Here is a 22,720-nt window from a genome sequence, read left to right on the forward strand (position 1 = left end):
ACAGCAACTGAAGTGTACGAACTTTAAAAACAAAAAAATTGATTCTTTTGGCGTTCCAAAATCTTACGGTCCTCAAAGGGTTAAAGGTGCAAAGACACTGACTTTCTTGAGCCTTGCTAGTGTTGTAAAGACAGACTAAACTGAAAAGCAGGGAGGAGCATTCCTAACTAAAGATTACAAGAACAGCAAACAAGACGGGGAAATGAAAGAACATAGCAAGTGAACAAGAATACAATGGGAAAATTAAGGAAATAACAAGTGAACAGAAATACAAAATTAAATTGATGTTGCAACACAGGGGTCACTGTCCTGGTATAATCCACTGGGCTCAGGTGACAGTTTGACAGTAGGGTACCACTATGTGTATTGTAAATGCCAAAAGTTGCTTTTGTATAAATTAAGCCTAAAAAAAGTTGTGATTATATAACCCTTGATAAATCATTAGTTACCCCTAACTGGTTATTTTTTAATTTTTCATCTCCTTCTTTCCTTAGCTTAGACCAAATGTTGGCACACCTAGGGCCTGCAGACAGTGGCTGCACCCTACAATAGCCTGGTCCCAATAAGTGCAGATATACAGGGTTGATCCCATTGTCCTCAAATATGTTCCCTGTGCAGCAAATGGTCATCTTAGATAACCAGATAAATTTTAGTCTTTGGGGTAAGGTGGGGGAGATGCATGAAAAAAATAATGGATTGGGTTATTGAGGGAGAAAAAAGTTTTTGTTCAATAAAATTGTTTTGTTAAATTAACTCCCCCTTAATATGCCTTATCTTTGGTGGTGATAGAGAGAGATGGCATAGATATGTTTAAATAAGTACTTAGAATCCAGTTCAGCTGTGCATGTCAGCCAATCAAATTCTAACATGAACAGCTTGTTCAATTAAGCGTTGACAATAAAACCTGGAAGCTGATTGGATTCTATGCCTGCACCAGATTTTGTATGCTCCAGTTTTTGAAAATCCCTTTGGCATCTTCATCTTGGGTGCTAGAGGACTTTGCCCCAACATTGGTTGTAATAGAAATGTTTAGCAACATTGAAGCCCAATAATGGTCATACCCAGTGATGCAATAATTGTAATAGAACATATACTATACGATAATTAATAACAATTTATATTCTAACAAATATTGCAACTGCTGTTTTTATACAGCGGTGTGGTTCAGGACATTTTTAATTCAAGGAGTTCTGTACAGGCAGGTTTGAGTGAAAGGATTGTATACTGAATTGGCAAATTGGAATTTAGAACCATAATTGCAGTAGTCTGAGGCAATCAAATAACCCAGTTGGTCATATTATACTATATCTTACTATATCATACCAGTTTTCATTTCCTCACATGTACAGGGACAGTTAAACTTGGAGCCTCATGCTCCTACAAAAGTTCTGGGTTTAGATGCTCCAGATTGTTCAGATTGGCACCTGAGAGATTTAAAGTGGTTGTAAAAGCTCAAGGTTTTTTTACCGTCATGCATTATATGCATGAAGATGAAAAACCTTCTCTGTGCAGCATCTCCCCCAGCCCCCCCCCCCAATACTCACCTAAGCCCCCTCTTGATCCAACAATGTGCACTGGAGTCTCGGCTATCCCAGGACTCCCTCTCCTCATTGGCTGAGACAATAGCGGGAGCCATAGGCTCCCACTGCTATCAATACCAGCCAGTGAGCCAATGAGAAGAGAGGAGGGGAGGGGTCAAGCCTCTGCTCCATGTGTGAATGGACACATAGAGCAGCGCCTGGGGAGTGCGAATGCTCGGGTGCCTCCAAAGCAAGCTGCTTGCTGTGGGGGCACCCGACAGGAGGGAGGGGCCAGGGGCTCTTCGGGGGACTCGAGAAGAGGAAGATCAGGGCTGCTTTGTGCAAAACCAATGTAAAGTAAGAATAGACATGTTTGTGATGTTTAAAAAAAAATTCAAGCCTTTAGAATCACTTTAAAGGATAAGTTCACCTTTTGACAAAAAATAATAAATGCATATTTTTTTTGCAGGTAAACAAATGTGCATTTATTATTTTTTTGCTGCAGAAGCCTGTAAAGCATTACACCAGCGATCAGCAGATCACTGGTGCCATCCTGGCATCCTGGTCTCCTGCTGACCTGTCAGTATATCTTCTTGCCTTTATGGCATGTACGAGCAAGCAGATATACTGACAGGAAGAATCTGTGAACTGCCGTGGTGCTCCACAGTGCTGTGCTAGTTCATTGAGAACTGCAAGCTGATAGCCACTAAGGCCTTCGGAACTTGCAGTTCATTCATTTACAGTACTCAGTGAATAAATGATGAAGCCGAGTGGGTGGAGCCGTGCATGGCCACGCTGATTTAAAAAATGGACAGCTAGTCAGGGAACTTCTCCCCATACTGCTGTCACACAGAGGAGGGGCAGCGTTCATGTTACATCTTCCACCCTAAAAACGGGTGGAAAATGTAACATGTTCCCAAAGGTGAATTTATCCTTTAAGCAAAGTAATATGCTTTTTTCAAGATTAAACAAATAATAATGAATAATCTAGTTAAAGCAGTAATCACTATTACTCTAGATTAACCCCTTGGCGCCGGCGCCTCCGGGCCCTTTAAGGGTTTCAGAAGCCGGAAGGCGGGGCGGGTTTTAGGGTCATGTGACCGCCGTGATTCGCCGTCACAGCGGTCACATGATCGGGTAAGGTCCCGATCGAAAGAGGAGATCGGGACCTTTACGTGAGTACCGGACATGTGTGCTGGGAGCACGCAGGGTGCGCGCTCTCAGCACAAATGTTTTTCTTAATTGCACGCAAATGTGCGGCTGCTCGGCCCAGACGCCGGGAGGCTGCACACTTGCGTGCGGCCGGCGCCAAGAGGTTAAACAAATCATTACTATTTTCAAGATGTCTGCATGCACTGTGTGTTAATTGTGCATGGCTTTTTTATGTCATGGATGGTAGAATTTGTATTAATGCAATGCAAGTCCTCGCCCTAATAATGCATCAGTTTCTAAGCATTATATTCCATAGACTTCATTAGAATGCATGATGATGAATTCATAAGACCAGCTGCAGTTCCTTCTGTATGTCTTTTTTAAAAGATATGAGGTCATGCAGCAGATTAGCCGCAGTGATTTGTAATTGGCACAATATCAGCTAAGTGTTTCATCTTCCAGCAGCCATTTATGCCTGCCTATTTCTACCATGGAGATGCTTCCATTTGGGCTGTATAAGAACATGTCCTTAATGATAATGGGTATCCATGGATACGCGCAACTTTCCAGATCCAGAGCCTTGATTGCGCTATATGCAGAGTTATAACACATGAGGTTGATCTTAAAATACTTTGCTCCCACTTGTTTAAGTAAGCTGTCAATTCATCACAGAGATTAGCAAGGTCTTCTTTAAGGTCAAACTACCGCATCAGGCTTAGCTCACACTGTGCATCTTAAATGGGAAGCACGCAGTAGAAATGGCTTCTGTATAAAAGAATATTTAAAAATACACTGGTTTTGAGGGTACTCTGGGCTCCCAGTTATGCTGAACATCCTTTTGCTTTGCAGTTTGACAGTTTTTCAATATAGCACACAGCAGGCAACCTGGTAATTTTCTGGGCTTAGGAAAACTGTTGAGTTTAATAACGCTAAGCAAAGCACAGTAGTATGCCTTAACCCATCGAAAGCCATCAGAAATCCCATTATACTGAAAAGATCAGCTAGGTCATACTCCTTTACACTTCACATAGAATATGCCACGATCTAGCATATATACTTTTAGAAACCGAGAGCTCATATTTTATAGTCATTATTCCTAAGGATAGATATACATTGGTGCTTCTCCTGCTCCTATAATGTTTCTTCTAAGCTCAAATCCCCACTACAGGGTTTATTTACACTGAGGTTTTGTTAAGCGTTCACTTCAACTCTGATGTGAGTAACAAGCATCTTACATGAGGGGTTCATTGGAAACCGCCTTACATTGCAGGGTCAACTCCTTTTTGCTAAGCAGTGCATTACTCATTGTAACAATAGCAACGATTCGGGCTTAGAACCTCTGCAAATAAACCTTTACTAAGGAAAGCTATAGAATGATGATGTGATTTTCTTGATGATGATGCAGGTTGCAGGAAAGAAGCCTCTCAAAATCCCTCCCGCAGTGCTATTGTGTTCTGCAGGTGGGGAGCTTTCTCTGCTGGCAGAAAACAATGATTATCCACCAATAGTAATCACATGCAAAAAAATCCAACAGGCTGATTGTACTGGAGTTGATCGATGGATGGTCGCTTTTGAACCAGCCAAGATTTGATCCATCTATGGCTGGCTTTAGTAATCCTTGACAGTTGATGACTAAAGATACCCATTTGCTAAAATGTAACCATGGCCATAATCAGGGCTGGAGCTAGACTATTTTGCACCCTAGGTAAGACCAGCAACTTGCACCCCCCACCCCCCCCCAAAAAAAAAAAAAAAACAGTAGAAAATAATACATCAACAAAACATGAAACTGGTAAATTTCTTTTATTTTGCAAAAATAAGTGTCATAAGATAACTCAGGCTGGAATTCCCCAGGCAATGGGGGGAGATAGAACATTATGACAGCAGGCACCCCAGCACCCACACACACAGAGAACACCTTAACTGAGCAATCCCACACAGTGGCAGATCCAACAAACCACCACCAACACTGACACAGATCAGCAGGCACTATAAGAGCAGGCTGTGGGATCGTGATGATGTCATCACTCACTGACACATTGAACATGTGATGGATGACTTGTAACAGGAGAGGGATTACGACAAGGTTACTAAACCCAGGACCCTGCATTCACTATATCTGGTCTCCCACAGTACACACAACATGGAAATGCAATTATTTTAGTAAATATAAACTGCTAAATACCTTTTCTCATCAGCAGTTAGAACAGTCTTGTGACTCCTATCAGTATCCAGCAAAGCACATGTTAACGCTTGTAGGAGGAGTTTTCATTCTCCCCTGATTGTAGTATGAGGCTGCATAACCCCTGACCCTCTGTCTGGACAGCGCTGACTGGCCCTGTGCTGATCACATGCACTCTCTAGCAATAGTGAGCATATGCAGCTTGCCCCCAAGGCTCTGTTCTATCAGCAGGTGGATTGGGGACAGTAGAAGAAGGGGAGGATCAGAGAGGACAGGATCAAACAGCCATTTTACACAGTGTGGAGGATTAACCCCTTATGTTCCACAGTGAGTATTACAAGCATGCTCAACTGCATATATAGACTGATTGTACTGTGAATATTGGACAGTCTAAGGCCACACAGATAAGAACCATGAGGCAAGTCTTTTTGGCATCTGGTTACCATGCACCACTGTATAGCTATTTGTACGCAGTGTAATCTCAGGAACACTGCACAGTAGAGGAGGGAACCCTTCTCTAAGATCACAGTCCATGACACTGCTAAGAATGGGGAATAGCCAACACCCGAGACCCATTGAAAGCTGTCTCAGTCCAAACTACCTCTGGCAGTTATATTCCAAAAGCACACAGTCACCGGGAATCAATTCAGGGTATTTACTCACAAATCCCCAGAACAGCTTCCTCTTTCCAGCTTCCTCCGGACACAGTCCAGTGAGTGAGACAGTCCTTCTCTAAACCAGATCCCTTTGGTGAAGTCCTGCAGTCAGTTCCAGGTCACTTCCAGATCTCAGTTCTGTCACCCCTGAAACCTTACAGAACAGCAACACAGGCCACAGGCTGCCTCAGGGGCAATAGCCCCCAGAGGCTGGGAACTTTCCTTACTGAGGAAAGACAACCTCTCCCGGGCTCCAGACTATTTTATTGGCATCCCCAGCCACCAACTGGGCACACCTCTCCAGGGATTGGCTAGGCTCTGATCAATATTCGGGCTGGTTATTTGAATTCTCCCTCCGTAAGCTCTAGAAACTAATTCTAGAGGCAGCAGGAGCAATCAAACTCCCAGCATGTGAAATCCTGAACAGATCAGACCAAACAATGTACTGCTCCCTTGAATACAGAAGGAGCCAAAAACTAAATTTACCTAGCAGCCTAACTAGGAGGGGGCTATACCACTGATAAGCTGATCTTTGTGTCCCTCTGATATCTACTTTCATCAGCATGTCCCTTGTTAGCACAGTCATTAACGTCTAAATCGCAGGCAACAAAAGTGAGTACACAATGTCAGTGATCGCCACGGCGCATAGGTCTGCGCATGCGCAGACTGCCAAAATTCACTAACACGCGGGCACTAGGACCTGGGCAACCGTGGCTGCAGTCGCGGCCGCACATGCGCACTCGTGCACACGGGCGCACGATTGTCACCAATGACAGCGCAGGGTGTCCTATTTAAAGCGGGCTCCTGCAGTACTCAAGTGCCGTATGATCTTTCCTGTGTTCCTGTTCCTAGTGCTGATATTGCTTGTTGCCGAACCTGCCTGACCTGGATTATCGTGACCTTCTCCTGCCCTGACCCCTGGCTTGTCTGACCATTCTCCTGCCTTCCCTTGCTGTCTGACTTCCTGTTGCTGAACCTGGCCCGTGACCCGTTATCCATTTGCCTGCCGCCCTGTACCGTTTGTTACCAACCCGGCCTGCCTGACTACACTACTACCTCTTCACATCTGGCTCTCACCTGTCATCTGCCATTGATGGCTGCCTCTACCACAGCTGGTTGTACTCAGGAGTTGCGACCTGGTCTCAGGCTGCTTCAAGTCCATCCCCACCATCAGGGGCTCTTAGACTCCGCGCCCTGTGGAATTCCGGCCTGTGAGTCGCTACGGGCTACCGCCAGTCGGCTCCTAACACACCCCTAAGTGAAAATGTCCAAATTGGACACAAAGTGTCAATATTTTGTGTGGCCACCATTATTTTACAGCACTGCCTTAACCCTCTTGGGCATGGAATTCACCAGAGCTTCACAGGTTGCCACTGGAGTCCTCTTCTACTCCTCCATGATGACATCATGGAGCTGGTAGATGTTAGAGACCTTGCGCTCCTCCACCCTCTGCTTGAGGATGCCCCACAGATGTTCAATAGGGTATAGATCTTGAGACATGCTTGGCCAGTCCATCACCTTAACCCTCAGCTTCTTTAGCAAGGCAGTGGTCATCTTGGAGATGTGTTTGGGGTTGTTACATGTTGGAATACTGCCCTGACGCCCAGTCTCCGAAGAGAGGGGATCATGCTTTCTTCAGTATGTCACAGTACATGTTGGCATTCATGGTTCCTTCAATGAATTGTAGCTCCTCAGTGCCAGCAGCACTCATGCAGTCCCAGACCATGACACTCCCACCACCATGCTTGACTGTAGGCAAGACACACTTGTCTTTGTACTCCTCACCTGGTTGCCGCCACACACTCTTGACACCATCTGAACCAAATCAGTTTATTTAGGTCTCATCAGACCACAGGACATGGTTCTATTAATCCATGTCCTTAGTCTGCTTGTGTTCAGCAAACTGTTTGTGGGCTTTCTTGTGCATTATCTTTAGAAGAGGCTTCCTCCTGAGACAACAGCCATGCAGACCAATTTGATGCAGTGTGCGGAGTATGGTCTGAGCACTGACAGTCTGACCCTCCACCCCTTCAACCTCTGCAGCAATGCCGGCAGCACTTATACGTCTATTTCCCAAAGACAACCTCTGGAAATGACACTGAGCACGTGCACTCAACTTCTTTGGTCGACCATGGCGAGGCCTGTTCTGAGTGGAAACTGTCCTGTTAAACAACTGTATGATCTTGACCACCGTGCTGCAGCTCAGTTTCAGGGTCTTGGCAATCTCATTATAGCCTAGGCCATCTTTATGTAGAGAAACAATTCTTTTTTTCAGATCCTCAAAGAGATCTTTGCCATGAGGTGTCATGTTGAACTTCCAGTGACCAGTATGAGAGAGTAAGAGCGATAACACCAAATTTAACACACCTGCTCCTCATTCACACCTGAGACCTTGTAACACTAATGAGTCACATGACTCCGGGGGGGGGGGGGGGGAAATAGCTAATTGGGCCCAATTTGGACATTTTCAGTTAGGGGTGTACTCAGACTTGAAAACTTTTGTTGCGAGTGGTTTAGACATTAATGGCTGTGTGTTGAGTTATTTTGAGGAGACAGCAAATTTACACTGTTATACAAGCTGTACACTCACTACTTTACATTGTAGCAAAGTGTCATTTCTGCAGTGTTGTCCCATGAAAAGATAGAATCAAATATTTACAAAAATATCACTTCTGTGAGATACTGTATATATATATATATATATATATATATATATAGGGCTTTCTCTCTCAGAGAATATGTAGGTGCAGGAACTCCTTCATTCTGAATAGCTCTTGTCTCTACCCCCTACCCACCTCCAAGTACTGTTCCTTGGTTACAGCCCCTACCCACTTTCCAGTACCTCCCCTTTTAAAGGATACAGACCAAAGTATCATTTTATGATGCTAAGTAATTTTTATAGAATTTGGTAATGATAACAACAAGCTAATAACAAAAGCAGTGAAATAGATCCCCTGCAGCCAACAACAATAGACCCCCCTCACCTGGCAACAATAGATCTACCCAGCAACATTAGACTCACTCCAACAACAATACCCTCTGGCAGCAAGAACAGGTCTCCCAGCAGACAACATGAATAAACCTTCCAGCAGCCAGCAACAATAGACCCCTCCCTCAACAGTAGATCTTTCTCAGCAACAAATGAACTCCCAGAGCCATAAGACCACCCTAGAAACAATAGTTCCCCCGCCAACAGCAATAGAACCCCCCAGCAATAATAGACCCTCATGCAAAAAATAAATATCCTCCAGCATCTTTACACCCTCTAGCACACCCCAGTACCCCTTGCCATTACATACATTCAGTGCTGGAGGTGCCGGAATTGCATTTCCCCACGTTCCCACTGAAAAAAGCCCTGTATATATAATGTCAAATGTAGCAAACTTTAGTGCAAAGGCACAGTAGTCTTTGTATGTGTGGGCCAGGTGGAGTGTTCATGCCTTCCTAGGTACAGGTCTCGGTCTCCCTACTTGCTATTTGAAGGTGAACTGAAATGAGTTGGTGATCAATCTGTAATGACAAGACTTGACCATCTTCAATACATGCATGCTATAAGAACATTGCCAGTTTAATGACTTTAATTATACATTTAATTTATCAATGTAATTTCTTTATTGCAATTTTTTGGCATATATATTTCAATAAAGCACTTTATTGTACCCTTTCCACTCACATAAATTTATCTTTCTTGTAAGTTTATCACACCGTATGATCATTTACAATGCATTTAAGTGTAGCTAATACTGTAGCTATAGTGTTCTTAACTGATTAAAATAATGTTGTATCATGCATGAATTATCAAGTATGATTGACTTTAACAAAGAAAGCACATCACAGCTTCTTTATTAAAAATACAATGTATTATTGTGATTGCAATGAAAAGCTTTTTGTGGATACATGTATCAAACATTTCTACGCTTACAAAAATTATAATAGAATATAAACCTCTGTGGCAGAACAGCTATAGCTTTGCAATGTCCAATTGGCTACCATGGCCCTCCTATGTATTTTTGGCTCTATATTCTTTTTTTGAATGGCTTTCTTAAAATATTAGTTCAAAGAAACACATACATTGGGTCTATGCAATAAGGAAAAACAAAAGCATAATGACAGAACAGAATATAGAAATCCATGGCAACCAATTAATATTCATGTTTTACTCCCCTCGCTTCAGCAAAGTTAAATTAGATAGCTTTACTACATATTGTATATATATATATATATATATATATATATATATATATATATATATATAATTAATAAAAGAGAATCTGTGAGGAAAGAAGTAAGTGAGCTGCCATGGCAGACTTACCTCCACAGCTACTGCTTTGAGAGCCCTTATACTAATTCTAGCCTTGCTGCCTGGAGACTGGAGAGATATACAATATGCATTCACAACAGCTTTCAGACTTCACTAACCCCTTGTTTTTAAGAGGTCAGTGACATATTAACTAGTGAAAACAACTGGATGTCTGCCTTGGAGCTCACACAAAAGTAGCTTATACTGTATATTCTCAAAAGTATTGGGACACCCCTCCAAATCATTGGATTCAGCTGTTCCAATCACCTCCATGGCCACAGAGGTATAAAATCAAGCACCTAGACATGCAGACTGCTTCTACAAACATTTGTGAAAGAATGGGTTGCTCTCAGGAGGTCAGTAAATCAAAGTGTGGTACCGTGATAGGTTGCCACCTGTGCAATAGTACATACGTGAAATTTCCTTGCTACTAAATATTCCACGGTCAACTGTTAGTGGTATTATAACAAAGTGGAAGCAACTGGGAACAACAGCAACTCGAAGTGGTAGGCCACATAAAATGACAGAGTGGAATCAGAGCATGCTGACCTCACAAATGTGCTTCCGGAAGAATGGTCAAAAATTCCCATAGACACACTCCTAAACCTTGTGGACAGCCTTCCCAGAAGAGTTGAAGCTGTTATAGCTGTAAAGGGTGGGCCAACTCAATATTGAACCCTACGGACTAAGGCTTGGATACCATTAAAGTTCATGTGCGTGTAAAGGCAGGCGTCCCAATACTTTTGGCAATATAGTGTGTGTGTATATAGATAGATAGATAGATAGATAGATAGATAGATTCTCTTTAAAAAGATCCTGCCCTTTGTAACAGTAATGAATGCTCATTAGCACAGATCTTTAAATACTAATTACAGATGCACACATATTGAAGTCAACTATGTTAAAATGATCTTTTAATAAAATATTAAAAAGTGCACATATTACTTTCAATGTTCCTTCTTCTTGTCTGTAACTCTCTTCTGCCTATTGGTGACTGAACTTGTCTCTTACTATAGATTGGGTGTGTATATTAGCATATCTTTTTATATAAAACGTATTCTCAATGTGCTGATTTTTCTGCTTGAAACAGACATTTGTCATTAAAAAAATCAGTGAAAATAACAAGTGAATTCCCACCAACTCAATATGACTGCACACCGTGAGACGTAACAAAGGAAAATTGCACAGCAGTTGTTTTTGTATTGTTAACCAATTGGTACTAGTTAAATCCTTGTTACGTTTTTCCTGTGGCGATAATGTGGTCTGATGAACCCCAAACCTAAGAGAGAGATGAGAATGGGGATTCGTACTGAGCACAGTGCTACCCTTAGTTATCCAAAGTTTTCAAGTCTGTAAGTGTTTAGATTTAAATCTAATGTTTGTGCTGAAGCAAGGGATGACAACTTTTAAAAGTCACAGAAACACCCCACACTATAAAATAACCAGGTCAAGTGGATGAGGTTGGAATTCCTGAATGGAACCCAGTAGAATCTACACAACCTCCCCTGGTCCTAAAATTGCCATGTTATAAGACTTCTAGCAAAACTTTCAACAAGCTCTACTGCATCTTCTTATAATTGGAGGTAGTAAACTGCCATTAAGCCAGAGACTTGTAATTGGCTGTCATAAAACCATTTAAAAACAAAACACATTTGAGTCTGGCTCTGCTTGATCTGACTAGCTATCAAGCACTATACATAATCCATACTTATGTTTATGATAAAATTACATTCATAACAACCATCTACCCAAATGTGAAGGACAACTGTTCGATACCATACCATACAAACTAATGGGAAGGCAGAATTATTACCTAAGATTCTGTGGACAGTGCATGTTTCCGTTAAAAAACTACTACTTGTGTTTGTAAATGATTAAATGTGGATGATTACTTTCAGTCTGGTGGCACAGATTACAGTCCCACAAGCTGGAAAATACATGCACAGGGTGGGGATGAGAGCACAATCGTCACATTCTCACAGCAGTGTTGGGATTTGAGGCCGTCACCATCACACTTGGAATTGGAAAAAGATTGTCTTATTATTGTCTACCATGTTCTTTCAAAACTACAAATTCACATGAGCCCTATTATACTCCTGTCGACCATGTAATGCATATGTGTGGTAACAGGGTGGGTGGGCCTTAACTTCCATGTGCCGAACATATGCGTCTTTGGGGATAGGAGTTTCAGGGCTTAGTTTGTGATCACAGTGACCCAGCTGTTAGAGAAAGCTCCTGGTCTCTACTGTAGTTATGATTTGCCAAACACAGTGATCATAGGATCATTATGATCATGAAGTCTATTTTGCCTTCATGTTAAAGTGACCCCCTTCCATACCACTGCTTTCATTCCCCCCTCCAGTATTGATTGATACTGGGAAACACTGAAAGCAATGATTGTCAAGATACTGTCCAGTGTTCTGCTAGTGGAACCCTTTCATTGGTATGAGTAGTAGAATTTCATAGTGCAGTAGAATGCCCCTTTTTTCCACCTGTGATAGAAAGTCTAGATATAATTTAAGAAATTAAATTTTCATTACTGCCCATTACAATTCACAAACCACATATTTTTGGTCATGGGGGTAACAGTAGAAATGGCCCTGTGTCTGTTTAAATTTTTTGTAATTCAATTTTTTTAAAGAAAACACATGCCCCCCCCCATCCATACCAAGCCCTTTGGTTCTGGTATGGATTTTGAGGGGAACCCACATGCCAAAATTTTTTTAAAAAGCGGCGTGGGGTCCCCCCATAATCCATACCAGACACTTATCTGAGCTTGCAGTCCGGCAATTCAGGAAACCATACCAGGGGTGTTGCCAAGGGGTGTTGGGCCTCTTCCCCACAACCATGGCCGGTGGTTGTGGGGGTCTGCAGAGGGCAGAGGGCTTATTGGAATCTGGAAGTCCCCTTTACAAAGGGGGCCCCCAGATTCCAGCCTCCCCCCATGTGAATGAGTATAGGGTACATGGTACTGCTACTCATTCATAAAAAAAGTGTAGTGTAAAAAATGACAGTAGACAGTCTTTGACAAGTCCTTTATTAAAAACAAAATAAAAAAAGTCCCCCGAAGTAGATCCAACGTCAATCATGTTGCCCACCACCACCGCCGACTCGAAAAAAGAAAAAAAATGCTCTGTTTGTGACACTGGCTCCTGCCGGGATTACAGTTCTTAAATACAGTGATGATGTCCCCCTTGTGATGTCATCATGTGCTGTGATTGGCCAAAGCGTTGCACCTGACCTGTGGTCAGGTGCATTGCTTTGGCAAATCACAATATACTGTCATGGCACAGTGCATTGTGAGGCGCAGCAGGCGAACAGCCCGCTGAACACCCTTACTATCCGTGCAATCACTGAACGCACAAACGGTTGATGTTTTAGTCGAACTTACGTTCGACTCGAACATCTAGCCCAACATTATAGTTTACCATTCTTTTCAAATAGGCTGTATTATTTTAAATTTATGGTTGTAAATCTCAGACATGAAAAAATGAACAAAGCATATCCCTGTACAGTGTGTTCCTATCTCAATTCAGATTACTAAGTATCATTTCTGTCTGCTGCCTCATTCCTCTGCTATCAGCATGAGTCACTTCTGATGAGTTTGGTGATGGGAGGGTCCTCCAGCTGATTAACAGCCTCAGCTCTGTTCCTATGTGCTGTGTGAAGGGGGTGTGTCCAATCAGCTCTCAGAGCTCCCCTCACTGATGTAACTTCACCTCCCCGCCCCCTGCTTTTCAGAGTTGAGAGATCCTTTGTAAATTCTGCACTTTGAATGGATGTAGGGGAAAGACAGCTCTAAAGTGTATAATTTCAGCTCTCCTCTCCCTGTTCTTTGAAATCCCAGACAAGTTTTATAAATTCTGGACAAAACAGATGTAGAGAAGAGAATAATGTACATAAAAAGGTACAACTTATGCAGCTTGATTTGTTTCATCTCTGTGTGTATCACCTGAGGGGATCTAATGTCTCTCAATCAACATGAACTATTTGTAATCCTTATGCTGCAAGCATTAGTGAATAGATAGGAAGGTATATTATATTTACTTGTTTGAAACATTTTTCTACATTTCTTCAGTTGCTTCCTGGTTTCTGGCCTAGACTAAAATGATGTGATACATCCCAGGAGTCTTCATGGGCATTGTTATTCTTTCATCTGGAGGAGGGAGGAGGGGCTTTCTCAGCTAAGCACACCCTCCTGACTGCATGCCTTAGCTAAGGGCAGATGGATTCCAAGCAGTAAATGCTATATGAATTATCTGCCCTCACTGAAGATGGTCACAGCTAGAAAAAGCTAGGGAGTGATTTCTGAATAAAATAAAGGATGGAAACATGGATGGATGGGTGAGCTTGCTTAGAATATTCAAAAGTAATTAATTTTCAGTTTTTGGTGCTTGCACACAGTTCAGGCATGCTTGCTAAATAATCTTTAAGGTAATTACAATATGCATTGCCTTATTTATTACATACAGATATTTATTATCTCCTACAAAGATCACTGTACTCTCCCTGACAATATGTTCTTCTGTTCTTTCCAGAAGGATGGTACCATTTTTGTTCAAAGTGAGATGTGCACAAATACAAACAAACACACCCAGCGCATAGAGGACTACCACACAGTCTCAATAATAGGCAGATTGCCAAAGTCTGTTGGGAATCTTTCACTGGAATGCTCAGCCGACGCAACCTTCTTCAGACAGGGTCAACAAGCTGTAGAGAAAGCAAAGAGGAGGGTTCAAACATTTAATGCATTATCAAAAGATTTATTGTTGAATAAAGATGAAAGACAAATGCATACTCACAAAAGGGGACAGAAACAACTGCCCGTGATTCTTTTTTATCTGCACTAACATACAATTTTCAGGTCAAGCTTTCGGGGTATGTCCCTTTCTTTAGGGTTCTAGCAATACTAATCTAAGGAATAGCACTGCTTGGACCTTGAAGAAGGGGACATTCCCCTGAAAGCTTGTCCTGACAAACTGTATGTTAGTGCAGATAAAAAAGTACCACCAGCCCTCAAGTATTTGTGTCACAAGTGCACTAATATGGCTACAATCACCTCACAAGAGAGGAAAAATTGTAAGCATTGTATCTCACTAATATCGGGATCCAGTGTTGGTGAAGTGTCTCCCGATCCAATGCACCACGATATCAGCAATCTGACTTGTTTCAGGAGATGCGCCCTCTTCCCCAGAGCTAAAAGAAAGGGGGTGCATCCCCTGAAACATGTCAGATTGCCGATATTGTGGTGCACTGGATCAGGTGACACTTCACCAACACTGGATCTGACATTGGTGTGATACAATACTTACATTTTTTCCTCTTTTGTGATTATGAATGTGGCTTTTATATTTATTCAACAACTCTTTTTGTAAGGAACTAGATGTTTACGCACTCCTTTTTTCTCAAAGTGAAATGTGTTTAAACGTCTCATGCAGATCAGCTCCTTCTACCAAGGTCAGATCTAGGAGGGTGCTGGGGTGGGGTGGTCTGTGCCCCCCCCACCCAGATTTTAATCATACCCCCCCAGCTCTCTGAAATTGCATTCAGTGATCCATGACTCAATCTGACACAGACTGTTGATGTAGGGAGGCACACTGATGGGGACAAACCATGTAAGGGGGCATTGTGATGGGGACATCTGATGTATAGGGATACCTAATGTAAGGGGGCACTCTGATGAGGGCACTCTGATGGGGATAACTGATTAAATGTAAGGGGGCACTCTGATGGGGACAATTGATGGAAGTGGGAACTCTGATGGGGACACTGATGTAAGGGGGTATTCTGATGTGGACACTGATGTAAGTTGGTGCTCTGATTGGGACATCTAATGTAAGGGGATACTCTAATGGGGACACTGATGTACGGGGGTACACTGATGGGGACCCTGGTATAAGGGGGTACTCTGATGGGAATCTGATATAAAGAGGGACTCTGATGAGGACTCCTGATGTAAAGGGGGACTGTGATAGGTACAGTTGATATAAGTTGGCACATGCTCTGGTTAATCACCCTAATCCAATGACAGCTTAATACATATTAGTGTTTTCCCATTAGTATTTCTCTGATGGGGATAACTAATTAAATGTAAGGGGGCACTCTGATGGGGACAATTGATGTAAGTGGGAACTCTGATGGGGACACTGATGTAAGGGGGTATTCTGATGTAGACACTGATGTATGTTGGTGCTCTGATTGGGACATCTGATGTAAGGGGATACTCTAATGGGGACCCTGATGTACACGGGCACACTGATGGAAACCCTGATATAAGGGGGTACTCTGATGGCAATCTGAAATAAAGAGGGACTCTGATGAGGACTCCTGATGTAAAGGGGGACTGTGATAGGCACAGCTAATATAAGTTGGCACATGCTCTGTTTAATCACCCTAATCCAATGACAGCCTAATACATATTAGTGTTTCCCAGGTCATGACACTGTTTGACACACTGTCAGACAGCGTCATTATGCTCACTGGCTTTTTCTTACTGCACCCCCAGATCAGAGAGGCTAGATCCGGCCCTGCCTTGCACACTCTCTCAACTTGTGACTTGCTGCAAAGTGACATTGCTGAAATCTGATCACTGGAGGAAAGGAGACTAAGGAAATGTTTATTTCTGGCTGCAGCAGAGTGATGAAATCTTAGTTTAGGCAAAACCACTGGCATGGAATTCAAGGACAGCTTTTTAATGATAAAATGTACAGCTTTTTTGAAAAATAATATTGTTGCTGTATAATGGTACTTATCAGTAATTTATTCATGTAGACTTGTAAAATGTATTAAAGGTCCATTACAACACTGTTTCTTCTTCTTTTAATAGGTATCAAGCAGCTGTGACTATGTATTTGTGAGTGGGAAGGAGAGCAGAGGATCGATGAATGCCCAAGCTGTTTTTATCTATGAACATCTGAATGCACCCCTAGAAATGACTGTATGGGTCCCCAAGCTGCCTCTACTGATCGAGCTATCTGATGCAAAATTAAGTCAGGTTAAAGGCTGGAGAATCCCAATATTGCCTGATAGAAGGTAGGCTTATTTTATCTACACTGAATGTAGCTCACTTAAATAATGTAATAAACGCAATTTATTTAGCCTGTTTACCAATTAATTATTATTAATTTGTGCTGGTAGAGCTCATGGAATGGAAGACTCTTCATAATAATGAAATTGGAAAGAGAGAATAATATTTTATTGGTGGCAGAGATTTTCAAGAAGTCATTTTGTTCCTTGTGTAAGCTAAATGTCTTTCATTCATTAACCTCATAAACCTCTAGACTGTGTGATTATCTCCAGAGATGCTTGGAGCGGCTATATCTCTAATGAACATCAGTCTTTCAGATGTTCAAAACCAGAGCTCCAGACATATCTTACCGTTTGCATAACCTTTTCACTGACTTTTGCCCTGGCCCTGATATATGAAAGAGTTGGGTCTTGTGAATTGGGCTTTCTGTACAGAAGGTGTGTGCCAACGTAAAGCACAGATGAAGTGTTCCATGACATTTCATTTATGTCATGGCTTCTGTATCATTTCTGCAATATCGTAGAGGTTGTTGTCATCTCTACTTACTAAATAATGATTTGTGTAATTTTTTTTAATTCAACAAAAATAGCCCTGAATATGTATTTGACAGTCACATGTTGGATTTTGAATTATATGCAGTTATATACAGATCTTTCTTACTTACATGATTTAATTAACCACTTAATCTCCGAAAGATTTTACACCTGTCATGAGCAGGGCATTTTTTTTCTATTCGGCACTCGCTACATGCAACACTTTGTCAAATTGAAGTTTATATCATGTTTCACACAAATTATTATTATTATTATACAGTATTTATAAAGCGCCAATAGTTTGCTCAGCGCTGTACATTACAAAGGGGGACAGAACATGTGACAGAACAATACCAATACAATGCAAAACATGAGGGGATTGAGGGCCCTGCTCTTTCGAGCTTACAAATAGAGATTTCTTTTGATGGTAATTGATCACCATTGGGGTTTTTATTTTTTATTATGTAAACGAAACAAAACTGATAATAAAAAAAAAAAATTGCTTACTGCTATAAAACATATCCAATCAAATATTAACTAGATTTCCTGCAACAGATCTGTTTATTTTGTATTACATGCAGTTATATGCAGATCTTTCTTACTAATATGATATAATTAACCACTTAAGCTGCGAAAGATTTTACACCTTTCATGACCAGGGCATTTTTTTGCTATTCGGCACTTTGCTACTTTATCTGGAAATTGCGCAAACATGTAACACTTTACCAAAATGAAATTTATATCATGTTTCACACAAATAGAGCTTTCTTTTGTTGGTATTTGATCACCATTGGGGTGTTTATTTTCTATTATATAAATGAAAAAAGACTGAAAATTTAAAAAAAATACTTTTTTTTGCTTACTGCTATAAAACATCCAATAAAAAATTAAAAAATCTAATTTCTTCATAAATTTAAGCTAAAATGTATTCTTGTAATCTACTACATATCTTTGGTAAAAATAAATCCCAATTAGTGTATATTGATCGGTTTTCATGAAAGTTATAGCATCTACAAACTATGGTGTATATATTTTTTTTATACTAATAATGGCGGTGATCAGCGACTTATACTGGAACTATGATAGTGTGGTGGGCAATCTGACACTAACTGACACTGGGTGGAAACTGAGTAACTGACATCTGCACTAATACAGTGACACTAATACAGTGATCAGTGATAATACTATATAATGTCACTGAGCTAATGACACTGGCTAGGAAGGGGTTTACATCTAGGAGCAATCAAAAGGTTAACTGTGTGTCTAACAATGTGTAATGAGTGTAATGTGTGCTGCTTTTACTAACATATGCGGTTGTGTAGAAAACACAGCCACATCACTGCTCCATGTACAGAGCCCTGTTTTGTTATTAAACACAGGGTTCTGTACTGTCATTTGCTAAGCCCATCAGCAGATTCTAGCCATAAGTCATTGTCCGGGACCTGCTAACCGACTTGTGCTGAAGTCAATGTCAGCACAGATGGGGTGGCAGGCGCGCGCTTGTGTGTTCCCTACCTGGAAATGCTGATCATGTACATATACGTGATCCAGCACAGCAGGGCCACCCTGCCGCCTTATAAAGACAGTGAGCGGTCTGCAACTGGTTAAAGTGGACCCATTGTTTTACCTACAGCAGCAGATTCACTTAATGCTGGTTCACACTAGTGCGACTTCTGATGCGACTTGAGTAACACAGAATTGCATGACAAGGGAAATCACATTATATTCAATGGTGCCCATTCAAATCAATGCGACTCAGTACAGTTCAATTTTGGAAAAGATTCCTATGATATTTTGGTGCGATTTACAGTGCAACTTGGCCCCATAGAGTATGCACAAACACAACCAAATTGCATCAAAATTGCACTACATAATTGCATTGAAATCCGTGGCAATATTGCATCATATGTGTAGTTGTATAAGTAGTAAAATGAATTAAAAACAAGCACCCCGACATCTCTAGCTGTTTGTAATGTGAAGTATTTCATTCTCAAAGCAAAGATACTTAAAGATCACAACAAAAACTCCAAAGTGTAACACAAGCATATCACCAGGGATCCGCCTGACAGTTTTCAGGTGGACTTGATCAGCTCCTTCATTCTCCTATATGGTCATCTGTCCATTTACACCTGCCTATATCCAATTTGATCCACTAAAAAAAGAGGGAAGGATTGGATTAGATGGCATTCGAGCGTAAATGGACAGGCAATCTGTTTACACCCAACTGCCCATAGAGGAGAGCAGGCTGTGCCCTATCCGCTCTGCATAAATGGAGTATACACAGACCAGCCATCCAACTGCTCAGTGGGAATCAACAGACAGGTCCCCTGCTGAGCAAGAGGACTCCTAGCCCATCTGGAAGGGGCCTTAGTTGGTTTCACACAGCTTAGAAAAATGAACTTTGAGAATGAATTTATCTAAAACGACTATAGATACTAAGGTGGATACCAGCTTGTTTTAAACTATTTTTTTTGTGCTTGTTTAGAATGTAAAAAATTAGTGTGCATGATCTTGGCTTAGGTTAACTTTAGACCTAAAAAATGATAGCCAAAACATTTTTTGCTTAGTTTTGGATGTTATTCCATGAAAAGAAACAAACAGCATTTCATAGTGCAATCTGTTGTGTTTATTGTAATAATAAATTGCGTGTCTACTCCCATGGGGCAATCAAACAATAGCATGAAATATATCTGGCACTGCACCGTTCTTTTGACAACTGTAACATTTTGGAAATCCCATCACCTTACTGTTTTGGGGACATTGATTCCCAGGTTAAAATGTGAATTCTCCTAGTGGTGACACAGACAATAATAAAAATGAAAAAAGTGAAAATGTTTTGCCTATTGATAGATTTTAAGTTATGCCCCAAAATTGAAGTGAAATTAAATAAAAGGGACAGGAAGAGGGGTTTTCTTGGATAATAAAAGTAACATTTGCCAACTTGTTGTAACTGCTCAAGGTCATGGCCAGGGGTGGACTGACAACTCATAGGGCCCCCGGGCAATAGGGGATCATGGGGCCCCTGTGTCCTTGCCCACACTCAAAAAAACTATAAAAAAGGTACCAGGGGCATTTCATGGGGCCCCCTACTGACTCCGGGCCCTCGGGCAGTGCTCGAGTGCTCGTATGGTCAGTCCGCCCCTGGTCATGGCTTACTTTTAAAAGTTTAAAATGTAGTACAGGTTTACTATAACAAATGGTTTATTAAAAAATAAAAAAGTCAATAGGCACAGAGTAAATGCAGTATTTAGATGAAGAGCTTTTGTGTGAGTGGAAATTGTCCTTGAATGCTGTTATCAGAGACCTATATCTCTACTGCTTAGCTGCAGGCTAAAACATAGACACTCTCAAGACATACACAAGGTCACATAAATTATGGGGCTCAGAACACCATAACATTAGCATGATGTACACCTCAATCACTGATGCATTTATACCTCAAGCGCTTCATTTTTTTTCTTAGCTGAATTTTTTTTCCTATCTTTTATTGATATTGTAAAAACTATAATAATATGGTGCTGTAATGACTTTTGTGATTTACTGGCCAGTTCATAAATAAGTTAAAGTTACATTTCAAAACAGTCAATAAATGTGCACTTCACAACTTTAAATGTGTTTTAGCAAAAGTTAAGGGACAAAAGTGGTTTCTAATGAAAAGGCAAACAAAAAAAAAAAGAAAGGATGATATAAAGAAGTGTAGCTAAAGCTTTTTTGGGCTACACTTCTCCTATGGATCACAGTAGTGCAGTAAGTTCTGCACTCCTGTGACCCATTTTCAGCTGACAGCAGGCCAAAGCCTGCTGTTGGCTGATGTCACAGAGCCGGTCCAGGCTCTGAAAATATCCCAATCATATGGTCAGCATCAACCCAAAATCCTGGACTGGCACCTGGCTTAGCCTCTGCCTGAGCCATCTCCTCCTTCCTCCTCCACAGCCCAGCACTCCAGTGGATGCTGGAGGGGCAGAGCAGAGAGCCGGAGACTGACAGTGCTGGCTCTCTGCTCAGAGCAGAAAGGGAGAACTGGTCTTTGATCGCTCAGTTCTCTGTTCAGTGCAGGCGAGGGAAAGATGCAGCATTGGACCAATGCTGCATCCACCTGGGTGAGTATAATGATTTTTTTTAATACAGCCCATACTTCTCTTTTAGGCAGGGTACACATGGGCATTTTTTCCTCATTCAACCAGCAGGTTGAATAAAAAAAAAACCTGCAAGATCCCCATATCCACATAAGCAATGTGGATGCAGGAATCTCCCCTGTGAGCTATTGTATTCTAACAGCGGGGACTGATTAATGCTTCATACTCCAAATGAATGCTGGTTTTTCAGCATGACCATTCAACAGATGCCAGTTCTTAGACCAAACTGGCCAATTTGCAGTCCGTGTATACTAGCCTTTAGGCTAGAGTTAAACAAATTTTAAAGTGTATGTATAACAAAAACATTTTTTGTTTTAAATAGAGTATGGCAGGGTTAAAACCCATGGTAATATATTTTTTCTGGCTGTGTCTCAATGGGAAGAGTTCCCTCAACTTCTTTTCAAGGGAGAGGAACAGCAAGTGAGGAGGAAACGGTTGTTGCCAGGCCAGATATTAAAACTTTTCCCATCACTTTCTGTCTTAACCACTTGCCTACTGGGCATTTTCACCCCCTTCCTGCCCAGGCCAATTTTCAGCTTTCAGCACTGTCGCACTTTGAATGACAATTGCGTGGTCATGCAACACTGTACCAATATGAAATGTTCGTTCTTTTATTTCACACAAATAGAGCTTTCTTTTGGTGGTATTTAATTACCACTGGGTTTTTTATTTTTTGACAAACAAACCAAAAAAACCTGAAATTTTGAAAAAAAAAGTTTTTTTCTTAGTTTCTGTTATAACATTTTGTAAATGAGTAATTTTTCTCCTTCAATGATGTGCGCTAATGAGGCTGTAGTGATGGGCACTGTTAAGCTGCACTGATGGGCATTGATAGGCGGCACTGATGAGCACTGATGAGGAGGCACTGGTAGGTGGCACTGATAGGCATTGACAGGTGTCACTGGTGGGCATTCACAGACATCAATGATAGGCACTGAAAGGCAGTACTTATATATGGCACTGATAGGCAGCACTGATAGGTGGCACTGACTTGCACTGATAGGCGGCACTGACTGCAACTGTTAGGTGGCACTGACGTGCACTGATAGGCAGCACTGATGGACACTGAAAGGCACTGATAGGCAGCACCGACTGGCACCGATAGGTGGCACTGATTGGCAACACTCATAGGTGGCACTGACTGGCACTGATAGGTGGAACTGACTGGCACTGATAGTTGGCACTGAAAGCCAGCTCCGATGGGCACTGCTATG

General features: G+C 41.6%; 1 protein-coding gene across 1 annotated transcript in view; it reads left to right on the forward strand.

Moving 5' to 3' along the window:
* TMEM132E (transmembrane protein 132E) overlaps positions 1-22,720 on the forward strand; it is a 643,603-nt gene that overhangs the window by 565,886 nt on the left and 54,997 nt on the right. The window contains exon 6 of the mRNA XM_089668454.1: positions 16,637-16,842. Within this exon, the coding sequence (XP_089524580.1) occupies positions 16,637-16,842 (206 nt within the window). The remainder of the gene's footprint in view (positions 1-16,636; positions 16,843-22,720) is intronic.

Source organism: Staurois parvus, unplaced genomic scaffold (genome assembly GCF_062004578.1).
Source record: "Staurois parvus isolate SC_StPar_1 unplaced genomic scaffold, SC_StPar_1.0 ptg000058l, whole genome shotgun sequence".
NCBI classification, from domain to species: Eukaryota; Metazoa; Chordata; class Amphibia; order Anura; family Ranidae; genus Staurois; species Staurois parvus.